This window comes from Paramisgurnus dabryanus, chromosome 4 (assembly GCF_030506205.2).
Source record: "Paramisgurnus dabryanus chromosome 4, PD_genome_1.1, whole genome shotgun sequence".
In the NCBI taxonomy this organism is placed as follows: domain Eukaryota; kingdom Metazoa; phylum Chordata; class Actinopteri; order Cypriniformes; family Cobitidae; genus Paramisgurnus; species Paramisgurnus dabryanus.
Genome location: NC_133340.1, coordinates 34,501,623 through 34,514,555, shown reverse-complemented (window position 1 = coordinate 34,514,555; position 12,933 = coordinate 34,501,623). Strand labels below are relative to the sequence as shown.

General features: G+C 35.2%; 1 protein-coding gene across 6 annotated transcripts in view; it reads right to left on the bottom strand.

Annotated features, from left to right (window-relative positions):
* dachb (dachshund b) overlaps positions 1-6,125 on the bottom strand; it is a 50,313-nt gene extending 44,188 nt beyond the window's left edge. For 4 of the 6 annotated variants that reach the window (XM_065254331.2, XM_065254332.2, XM_065254336.2 and 1 more), the window contains exon 1: positions 5,517-6,123. In XM_065254331.2, coding sequence (XP_065110403.1) covers positions 5,517-5,959 — 443 coding nt within the window. In that variant the 5' untranslated portion in view covers positions 5,960-6,123. Of the gene's footprint in view, positions 1-5,516 lie in introns of all 6 variants that reach the window. The other 2 variants (XM_073814390.1, XM_065254333.2) reach the window with 2 other exon arrangements.
* Positions 6,126-12,933: the final 6,808 nt, after the last annotated feature.

Genomic DNA, 12,933 nt, shown 5'->3' with positions numbered 1-12,933 from the left:
ACAAACAAATGCTCAACATGGTAGTAACAAAACATATCAATGGAATTGCGTTCTTGATTGTCGGCATGTGGATGTTTCTCACCACTAAAAGGGAGTTTGTACAAGATAGCACAGATGACAAAAACACTAGGTTTGCTCGATGGCGCATAAGGGTAAGCAAATCTTGCATTTAACAATGGCGCTGGTAGTGACGATTCTCTCGGACCAATTTTTGAATTTGAAAATGCATTTAGTTGTTACCAACATAAATTTCAAAATATATTTCAGGGGAAACAAATACATAATTTTACAACCCATACAGCAAGAATATATATGTTTCCTATATGTATAAAATATAAAATCATAAGTATATTTTTGCAGTTGAAAATACATTTATTTTTAACCTTTTCAAACCTGTTTGAAAGTTTGTAACATACAAAGTTTTTCTTCCAATATATAGTTTTATCGGACGCACGTGCGGTGACATGATTACGCGTTTGGTCAGAACTTTACCTCCGGTTTCAGTTTTTTTAAATGGTCTGACTAGTTGCTAAACTGAACTCTTGAACAAATACCTTGTGGAAAATAACAAATGTTTTGGTTTTCTAGGTAATCTACGTGTTGTTTATTTTGCTTGTTATATAAATCTACTAATAAAACTACTTCGAAAGGACTTTGCTGTTATTTATTCTTAGCGGAGTTTACCGGAAGTTACGTGTGGACCACGAAAGCCGCTTGTTTATGTTGTTACTACTGAAACAGTCTATATAATATAAATGCTTTAAAATGTTTTTATTTTTAAAATGTATTAATAAAAAATTACAAAAAATGGCCACAAAATATTTCTGTGAAAAATACATTTTTGTAAACATATTTAAAAAATATATTTCAGTACATATATTTTTTGTATATTTTGAAATATATATAAAATGATATTTGAAAATATATATTTTTTGCCGTATGGGGTACTATCCAATGCAAAAGTGCCATTACATTACAATAGGGTTTCCCAAACTAGGGTTTGAGAATCCCTGGTGGATCGCTGACAAATTTGAGGGGTTTGTGAAAAAAAATTATTCATTAAGTCATAAAATGTAAATAAATCATTTTAATTGATTTTTTTATAAAACATAAACTATATGTATATACACACACATAGTATTTTGTTTGTCTAATATGCATGTCATGACTTTTACACAACACTAGTTTACAATATATCAGAAAACTGAAAACTCATGCAAAAATTGACAGATTTTATGTATCAATAAAAAAATTACCAGATGAAGATCCAATAAATAGTAACAAAATTAAGTTAAACATGCAAATGTGTTTATTGAAATATTTACTTTACTAAAAAATCAGGGCTACTTTAAGTAAATAATTTAGGTCAAGACGGTTTGGCTCACAAAAAAGTTTGAAAACCCCTGCATTACAAAACATATAGTTCTGTTCCTGGATGCTGATTGGTCAACACCATGTTTACATACCACAAAACAATCAGTTGCATCACAAAACTCCCCTACCACATAGGTTTTTAAACTATGGGTCCAGACCCAGTTGTGGGTCACACAGTGCAAAATGGGGTGCAAAAAATAACTTTTCTGTTGTGGTAAATGACACAAAAAACTGTTCAGTGCAGTTAATGACCAGCAGCACCACCCCCCATGGCAAAACTTTACAATAAGGTTATATATATTTAACATAGTTAATGTATTAGCTAACCTGATCTTACAATGAACAATACTTCAACCGCATTTATTTTTCCTAGTTTGTGTTAATTTTAACATTTATAACATTTTTAAAATCAAAAGTCGTAACTGTTAAGTAAGAAATAATTATTCCGCTTATACCACGGTTACCACAAAAAATAATCAACACCCATGGAACATATCTCAGCCAATCAGAATACAGCATTCAACAGCCCCGTAGTATAACATTAGTTAATGCACAACGAACTAACATGAACATTTGTACTAGCAATAACTAACATGTACAAATAATATTAAATCCTCTAAAACTATATTTCTCATTGTAAATTCGTGCTGGCTTAGCTAATACATTTACTATGCTAACAAATTGTTACCAAAACTATTCTGGAGGCTTTTGAGATTAAACAAGTTTGGGAACCCCTCTACCTAATTATATATACACACCTGTAGATTATACATATTCTAAGCCGAAAATAGCTTTATTATTCATATATTGCAGAACTTCACTTGAACTGTAGATTTAAGTCTTAATGTTTAATATATACACCCTGATAGGAGGCACAAAGCTGTGAGGTAGAAGTCATACCATGAAAAACATCCGCCTCTGATTTGGACAAATGTAATTAAGTGTTATCATAATGTCCACTGCATGCTACACATTAACCTCATGGAGTACAACTGCAGCTCATTTGTACTGAATGTACTAAACCGCCATTGCCTCAGCTAAGAAACAACTCATACAGTACAAGCTCTACAACGCAATACATTTACATTTATGCATTTGGCAGACGCTTTTATCTATACATTTTTATCAGCATGTGTGTTCCCTGAGTTCGAACGCATGCCCTTTTGAACTGCTACCACAGTGCTTAACCACTGAGATGTACAGGATTATTAGGTTCAGCATTATGCCATTTTGTCTTAAAACAGAGACAAATATGGAGTGTACCAGACAAAGTGTTTTTTACACAGTAGGAGACTCACTATTGAATCATGTGGGTACTTTCTACTGACTCTTCATGACTCATGACCCAATACATTGGTAAGGATGTCTCACAAAGATCCTTGAACATAACATTCTTTTATTAAACTAAACATTTTGTTTGTGCATTCTGCTCAATAAATGCGAGTCATGTTTATTTAGTCCTATCTAAACAATAAAGAAATAAAGTACTGGTCACGACTTGTTAGGCAATAAAATAAAACACCCTTTGAGCTTAAGACAGTGTATGTGTGCTTCTAACTCGAGATCACATATGGCGAGACATCACTGTTTATACAGAGGAATACAATTGTCTGTTTGTGTGTGTGTGTTGCGTGTGTGTGTGCGCTTTTTTTTCTGCAATGTGCTACAGGTGATTAAGCAGTTCACTCATGCACACCAGTGTAAACCATCTGCTTGGAAACATAATCCAATTCAGATAACACAAAGGTGAAATCTGACCAACACTAAATTCTTAATACAATCATAAAAATAATAATGCCTTTCCTGGAACCATTTAATCTTATTTCGTTTTAGCGATTTAGTCTGAAACTCATTTAAAATGTAAACACGAAGTTGTTCACAGAATATTATTAAAAACTAACTGCTGGGGTATACAGTAATACAATAACAATGTTTAATCTCACAGTCTATTAGGTATAAATTAGGATAGGCCTGATCTAACCAGCGGCAACAGTTTTGACTTTCACACCCCATATAAAAGACTTTCTGCCAACCTTTGAATGTATCCGAAAATCCCTTTGAAACATGATGACAGGCTTTCTTCAAAACACATGACCTAATGGGACAATATATCTTCCCTCTTTTCAGTTATGCTCTCTGCACAAATGGACCGCAACAAAGAGAAGGATTAAGACATCACGTTCAAAGAGCCATATTTTAACCTTTTGTTTGCTATGGATAAAGCGTGAGCGAAACTTGACTCTGTAAAGGTTACACGATCCCAATGTTTTCTCAGCACTGTACAAAACATACTAAAACACATACAGTTATGTAGTAAATCTCTTTAAGAGGATTAGAGATCAAACTAAATCGTGCTTATACTCAAAGCAAATGTATACATGCATACAATTATCAGACTTTGGTCTTAAAAATAAAGGTGATAAAGTGGTTCTTATAGTAGTGATGTCATAGAAGAACCATTTTTGGCTTCCCAAAGGACCTTTTAGTTTAGTAAACATTATTTACCCTTTAATAGTCTTAAAGGTTTTTTATGGAACATTGGCCATTCAAATTAACACACAGTTTCACTTAAAACAGGAGATTATTAGAGGCAAAAATGGGAAAAATATTTATTTTGATGAATTTTATTTACTGTTTATTATGGGGTATTCACATGACACATGTTCTTCCACTTGAAAAAAGCTACACTTTTAAAAATAAAGGTTTGTTGTGAAAAATGGTTCCTCTATGGCAGGGGTCTCCAACATTTTTGTGAGCTGGAGAGCTCCTTTTTTGTTATAGTCTTCTCAAAACTTTTTATTTTGTTTTACTTGTTTATATGTTTTATAATTGTTAAAAAGCTTAATAAATAAATATTAAAATTGAGAATATTAATACATTTTTGAGACCACTGCTCTATGGCATCATTGCGAAGAACCTTTCTCAGCAATATATTTGTAAAAGGAGCAACAAAGAAGATGGGGAACCAGGGGTCAGAGGGCATTTTTAAAAGTTAAACTACTTTAAACTTAACAAGCTTGAGACATGTCACAACAATTACAGACATCCATATGACACATGTGTACCTTTAGTGACCATCAATTAAAAATAGTACACCATAGTTTTCCTGTGCAACCCACTTTTCAGAATAGTTTTTCATTTATTCCTATAAACATATAGATACCTTTGTTGGTTTGTAAGGTTATTAAGAACCTTTAACATCCACAAAACCATTCTGCTGCATTAAAGAATCATAACTGGTTCTTCTCACAACCAAGAACCATATACAACCGTTATTTTTAAGAATGTACGCTTGTATAGGAAAAAGTAAAATGATGTATTTGTCCTTGTCCAGCACAGCGCAGCATGAACAAATCCAAGTGGACAAACAAGAACACTTTGTGCAAATGACTGTGAAAGTGCATAATGGATCACAAGTGACCAATGCCCATGCGCTCGCATAATAGAGTATCTGGAAAATTGATTTGTGTCACGTAAACGCGAGGATCAAATGAGATTGAACAGGACAGGCGTGCATTGGGCTTCAAAGAATGGCCATTACACTTTGACCACGAAAAATGTACAAGCTGATGTGTATTCACGGGACTAATGCTTTCTGACGGAGCTGTTGCGTCCAATTAGAAGACGAGGACGCGCTTCGAAAGTGGATAACATTAAATGACATCTTATTTGTGGGATAAAATGTGGTAATTTTTTTGTGAGGAAAGCACACAGATCCGATAAACAAGGCTTGGGTGATTCTGTACTTGTTGCTTCGGATCTTGAAATAATTCAAGAGGCTTGAGTTTGTCAAGGGCGCAGCAGCAACATAACATAACGGGACGCTCTGTTCCTCTTTCCAGCTCTCTTTCAATACAATCTGCCTCAGTTTTAAACATTTCCACATCAAAGCAGTTCGTATTGCTTCACGTAAAAGAAGAACAACTTTTTTACCTATTAAAAAGCATGAACCATAAAAAGGATAAATGCAAAAATAATTAAAATAGCTCAATTGGTAGAGCATTGTGTTAGCAACGGATAAAAGTGGAAATTATTATTTTAAAGAGCCTTTTGAAGCGCATAATGTAGTCAAAAAGTTAATACACGTATTATTCAATATATAAACGGTTGAAAATTACACTTGAAAATATCATTAAACTAACCTCGCGTTGGTACAGTCGTTGTACAGGGCTTCAAAGTCCTTTCTGGAAATGAGTTTGCATCTGTTCACACCGGGTTGAATGGCACCAAGTCCGCGCAACACGCGCACCTGCTCCACAGTGCACACCACCGGGTTTATATCCAAACGCTTCAGTTTCGTGTACACGGTGTGCAATCCGCCAACGAGGTGCTTCAGAAAAAGATCGAATACTTGAGGGAGACAAATGAGCTCCTGGCCGTCAACATTAAAAGAAGCGACTTTCACCCCGTGCACATCCACGATTTTGCACTCGCTGGACGCCGCGCCACCCGGGTGCGTCGCGTTCAGTGAGCTGATCAGTCTCGGAGAGTCCATGGGACTCGTGAAAAACGGGTCAGTGATGAAGAGTTTACCGGACACGGCAGAAGTCCCCGAGTGCACCGGAAGAGTCGCAGGAACGGCCATGGTGGTCGTTACAATTTACTTTCCCAATGTGTTGTATCAGGCCCTATATTTTCTTATCATACCCTTGCCCCACACGTTCGCACTCTTTTCAGTGTTCAGATCGCAAACTGACACCACCGATCTGTGCGCGTCTCTTTACCCGTGTGAAAACGCGTATGAACGGAGTTTCTCGGTGCGCGTGGCCCCGCCTCTTACTGGAGAATGATGTTTGGATTTGCCAACCACATGTGCTTCAATTTATGGGGAAAGACTTGACTGGAGGAGGAGAAATAAGAGCCCTCCCTTCAGTATTGAGCCTGTGTCTATCTCAATGATTCAGAAAAACTAATGTGTTTTGTGTTTAGGGACCATTTATACTAAACGAGTAGGCTAATATTTGTCTCCCTCATATAAAAAAAACTGTTTATAGCTGATACAAAATAAAGTTTTATTTTAAAGGATCCTGTTTTTCATGTCGGTCGGTCTGTCTGTCATACTTTTTCGATCTATCACCCACACCATATCTCTCTTTTCATCTGTCACTCTTTTTGCCACACACTTTTTATCTGTCTGTCTGGCATACTCTTTCAATGCTATCATTCTATCAGGCACTACATCTTTTACTCTTTTAAAATCTTTCACTCTATCACCCATCACTCTTTTCATCTGTTAATCTCTATGCCACACACATGTCTGTCTGTCTGTATGTCTTAATCTATTACACTATCACCCACATTATCTATCTGTTTTCCATGTATCGCTTTCTCTGTCACACTCCATCGATTCATCCAGCACATACATATCATTTTTATTTCATAAAAAACAAGACAGACAGACTCTACACACATACATCAGTGTGTAATGCACAGCACAGCCCTGTGTATAAACCATGCACACACAGTGAGTCAAGAAAATAACGCATGATCTTTGAGCAAGAGAAGAATCAGCTTTGTCTTTTATAGGTCAGGGTAAGTCAGGTACTCAAGCGTTTGAATGCCATCTGTTCAGCATCATTGTGAAAACACGCTCACACATCTGGATGTGCCTGTGGAAAGACTTCTGTGCGCCCCTCTCCGGGGAGCAACGAGAAATCCTTTGAGAGAAATGCCATAAAAATATCCCACACATGCCTTCGAACACATTTGGTTTCCCACATCCACTTAATCTTCTTCAATCTGAACATCTTCAGAATATGATAGTTTATTATGTAATAACTGGATGCATTAGGCATTTTAAAAAATAGTAATTTTTGATGATTGTTAAATGTGATTTTATTATGGCATGTACAGTATTTAGATACAATATAATTTAGCTAAAAGCTTTCTTTTTTCTTTTCTATAATCATACATGTACAGATCATGTTGTAAAACATTTTCTGCTGCAAAGAAGCACACTTTGACAAAATACACTTTGAGTGACCTTATTCACATCATGAAATAAATTTACATTTTAGTGTGACATGTAATTATGACTTGCACAAATGAGACTTTGTGGGAAATGAGACATGAGTTAATCCATTTCAATCCAATTTAAAGGAGAACATGTACAACTAGTTTCAGATGGACATGCCTCTGTTTAAACGGACAATGGACAGTTAATTAATAGGACTTCAGTAACTCGCTTTAAAACACGATTATAAAGAGTAAAGGGAGGACTGCAGTGAGACACATGCCCCAAAATGTAAAGGATGAACAAGAAAAAACAAAAAAATTGGACAGGATAGCAATGCACCTGCTGATTAAATTGTTACTTATAACTTTTCCAGTTTTTGTATTATACTGTATTTTATGTAATGTTAACAAGATAGTTAAAGAAAATGTAATTTGGTCCTGATGGATATTCACAAAACAATTGATTAAATAAAAAAATTGAAGGCAGCAAAGATTTATTTTACAGTGTAGGCTACTTCAATGTTAGTGTACTGTACTGGATAATTTGTAAAGAGAGAAAATGTGAGGTTGGTCAAGTTTTGGCTATGCATCAAATCACTTCAATGGTTTAAAGAATGAGTGTGGACCATATTTTAAGTGCAGTCTCACCTCTCTTCTCTTTTCTCCCATTTCACACAGATGCATTACAGACAGACAGACACGGGTCTGCCACTTAAAAAAGCAGTAGGCCTACACAAATGATGTATAATAAAAGACCAGACGAGGGGCGAGGTGTTTTCAGCAAATGGAAAAACAATGTTGTCAAATAAATTCTATGAATTATTTCATTTTATCAATTTTAAATCATAGTTTATAATGAAATTGTTGGTTTAACATAAAAACGTAAGTTACATGGTTACCGTAAAATTTTGAGTTAATTCAAGTCAATTCATTGCTGAGTCAACTAATTTTTTTATGTCAAAGTAACTCAACATTTTAAATGAAAATTGTAAAACAACACATTCTGTGTTAGTTTAACTAGACACATCTTTGTGTTATTATTGGAAAACACATTTTGCATTACTGTGAATAACAAATTTAAGAACTTTTATTTTTTAGTGTAGTAGTATAATGTTAGCAATGTAAGGATAATGGGCTTGAATTCTCCAGAAAAGCATGTGCTCATAAAATGCATTCTCCAAATGTGCTGTAAATTGGTTTGGATGAAAGCCTCTTACAAATGTGTACCAAATAATTTGGGAAATTTGACAAAGCTGTAAAAAAAACCTAAAAAAAATACAATTGATAATTAGGTATTGCATATAAAAATCTTTATTTTCCTAAAAAAATGGTATTAGTCAGTAAGCAAGAGATATACACTGTAAAAACTGAACGTTGGATCTTAAAGGCGGGGTGCACGATTTTTGAGAAATGCTTTGGAAAAGGGAGTCAGGCTGAGTATCAAAACACACTTGACAATCAGCAGTAAGGGGCGTGTCTACAACATCTTTGCCTGGGTTGCGTATGTGTGGGGCGGGTCTATCAAAAGAAGGTCCAGATTCTATTTGGGTAGGGACGTGTTTGTCTAGGTGATTTCAAATGTCAAGTTAACATTAGCTTTCAGAGATTGTGCACCCCGCCTTTATACAAATTTCTTCAGTTTAAGTTCTCTCACTTGAAGTGAAAAATTGAAGAATATAAAGCTTAAATGTTTTAGGTGTTACCAATTGAATTCGTTTTGAAAGTTTTATCACCTACAATTTTCCACTTCAAGTGAGAAAATTTTATTTGACAGAACTCAATTTTTTAAAGTGTTATCAAGAAATTTGTTTAAGTATCGAACTTCACTTTTAACAGTATTAACATTTTTAACATGTCTTTCATATGCTACATATGTAACATGTGCTTAATGTCTCCTACACAGCACGTAAAGTCAATAAATACTAAATGACTTTAAGGGTATACAGCAGAGCGCACAAAATCTGGAATTCAGCTTGGACAATTCTGTGATTTACTACCACAAGTGTAATTCAATGTTCTTGCAACTGAAACTTTTTAATGATTCACACGAGTGGGGAAAAGCCATGATATTACTTTGACTAAAGATTAATACTAAGTCAATGTTTTTGAATGTTTCATAAACTGAGGGTCAAGGCAAAACTGATTTTTTTGTAGTAATAGACAGAATGCTGCATGCTGTCAATGGAGTTAACATTTATGCATTTGGCAGACGCTTTCATCCAAAGTGACTTACAGTGCATTCGAGGTATCATTTTTTTTATGTGTGTTTTCCCTAGGATCTGAACCCTTGACTTTTCACTGCCAACAAAACTTCCTTAAACACAGATGTCAAAATCATGGCTAAAGTCTCATAATCTAATGATGAGATTGGGAGCATAATTAGTTAATATTAAATATATCAAGGTTATATTTTCACAGAAAGTTCTTTACATTATGCTGTATGATTTTATGTACAAAACATTAAATCACAATTCAGTGATTTGCGTTTCTCATTCAGTGTCACATATTACTCTCTTCACTGCTTCTCATGTGGTACTTCAGGTGTCCAACACAACTTTTCCATCCCTTCCCACCTATTTATTATGTCTCCCTGTATAGAAATAGATTTTCTTACTTATTGTTAGGATTGTCTGATAGATCTTATCATTCCTCCACTGACCTCTCTCATCTCAGTTTTCCTGGCGGACGAGAGGAGTTTCCTCTGAGTTTTCCGAAGACCAGCAACTGTGAGGCTTTAAATCACGGGTGTATCGCTTCTGACTCCTGTTTCAGCTTCAAGTTCATCTCTATGCTTGGAAGGCCAGGTAAATCCTGGCATTGGATTTTATGACTTTCCGTTCATTCTCCATAAAAACCAGAGGGGAAAAAATGCCTGGCCAGGTTTATTTTTTCCGCCATGTTTTAGATATCACTGTCTTGGTAAAAGTTGAGAAAAACATTGGGTTCATGGCCTGGAGAAAGTGATATAACCCCAGTCCAGTTATATCACAAAAAACAAGCATCATTTTTAAGGAAAAATATAAAAAAAAAATTATGTAAATATTAACTCACCCTCATCCCTCCAAACTTTTCGGTCCGTGTAAACCTCTATCCCAAAGTTATAAACTTTGTCGCAATAAATTGTCCCTATAGCTGTCACTGGGGCAAAAAGTACAGGTTTGCATAGAGTGGATATTAGTGCCTCAAAGGTACATTTTGTTAGCAAATGTATACATATCTGTACCTAAATGGTACATATTTGGACCTTTTTAAAGGCCAAGTGACAGCTTGAGACCATTTTTAGGACTATATTCCTTTCTGACACTTTTAACAACGAATTGTAAATGTTTTAATACTCAAATGCACAAATTAAATGAACCAAATGCACAGTTTAAAGTGTCATTCACTTTAAGGATAGCATTAGTATGAGTGAAGGGAACCTGCTGATATAAAATCTCACAAGTTTAAGCATTGATTAAGCACTAAAAATCTTTTTTACTTCTTCTATCTTCGACGGACCAATGCCATCAGTGCTATCGCTTTAATTAAAATGGACCAAGAAGTGCTAGAGGTTTTAATTGTGACTATAAATATTTGTTACGCCTGCATTAAATTGAATCGAAACGACGCAGTATGTACAAAATTATCTTTTTGGCCAACTTGAGAATTCCACTGAATGTTTAATGCATACAAGCATTATCAGGATATAGGCACAAGGCCAAAAATATAGTGAAGAACTAAAAAAATGAACATGAAGGAAAAAATTCACAAAAAATCAATCATACAAAAGACAAAAACTTATACCTAAATGTTAAAAGTAAAATGTTATACCTGCACTTAGTTTGCCGAACACGGGCGCAGGTTAAGAGTGCTCTTCCACCATACAATATAGTTCTTATTTTAATCCGCTTAAAAAATCACCACGTTTTATTTTGTGCCACCATACTTACTCGTGTAACTACTCATTGAAACAGTTTAGTTTAGTGTTTAGTGGCTTCTAAATTCATCCCTGTTTGGATCCTAAGCAATGAATGGGGCTAGGCTAAATGTAAACACCTTCACGACACGCTGTGCAAAGATGAAGTGCACACTTTGGAAAAAGATAATTATGTATTAATTTGTCTAAGTTGAGGTAAAAACATAGTAAAATATTGAAAATGGTGGTGTTTTCCTTTAATAATTCATAAAAAATCCATGCCCATGAGTCCTGGTCATCTCGTATTTTGTTATGGGGATAAAAAAAATTAGGATCTGGTGTTTTTGGGAGTTTTGCATTATGATACGAGCAGTGTTCTAATGGGGGGGGGGGCTGGGGTGGTCCCAGACCTCCTATAAGCATTGAGGGATAAAGCACAAAAATATAAATTAGGGGGTCCCTTGGTTTTTATTAAAATTATACTACATGAGTTTAAAATTCTCGTGCTGCGCTGCCACAAAGCGATACTGTCCATTATGTGCCCCAATTTTACAACAAAGTAATCCAAAAAATGTTGATCCAGGATCACATCTTACTTTGTGAACTCTAATGGCGGGGTTGGGGGGTAGGCTAGGGGTCCCCCATAATCTTTGACATAATTTGAACAATGGATACGAGTGTTTTTCCTATGGCATTTGAGATCGGTTGAACCTGAAAGCGGGAGACGTTTGTACCTAAAATGTGCATACTGGTACATGAAAAGTACATATCTGTTTGAAAATGGTACAATTAAGGACCCTCTTAAAAGGTAATGTCCCAGTGACAACTTTTGTACCTTTATTTCTGAGGGTGTTAGGCCTGAGAAAAACATATTCTGCCTGTATGTCACACCCTGATGATGGCTCGACTGAGTCTACATGAACATCAAACATTCAAAACCACTACTCTATCTAAACACATTCAGTATGCATTTCTCTCCTCTTTCTCACAGACCTTTTTGTGAAGCAGGCTTGACTTGAGGGGTTAATGAGTGTACAGATTTATTCTGACACTGACCTTCTCTCTCAGCAGCAGGACACTTATCAGTGGTATTAATAGATTAATGAAATCATAAGCAAAGCCATTAATCATCCCAGCTTTCAGCAGTCAACTCTCTTTCTCGCTGGCAACACCGTGCGTCTGAATTAAAACAACACATTTCCGAGGACAGCAAGACTGAATGAGTGAGACCCCAGATAGCAAGCAACCATTCAAAAAATGTAAAAAAAATAGTTGATTTAGCAAAGTTAATCTCATTGAATCAATATCATGTTGCACCCTCCATTGATATTGAAAAAATATAGAAATTTCAACAAACCAATATTATGGTGATCAATATTTGCTTTAGTTGAGCTCCTGACTCTTGCGTTTTAATGTCATGTTTTCTTTGGCAGTTGAAGCAGTGTTTTAAAATAATCTGTTATTGCAAAGAAAACTAGATCTAATGGATCAATTAATTTAATCCTTGTAAGTGTACCTAAATAGTAGTTCTTGTGTGCTGTGTTAATAATGTGAAAATATTGTATGATATTACATTACTTGATAAAAGCAGTGTCACATCTATTATTTTCAGAATGATAAAAATACACTAAAAAAGGTAACTCTGCCATCATAAATCAGTCCATGAAACTCATCAATGGTGACAATCAACAAAAGAAAGTTTCATGCCT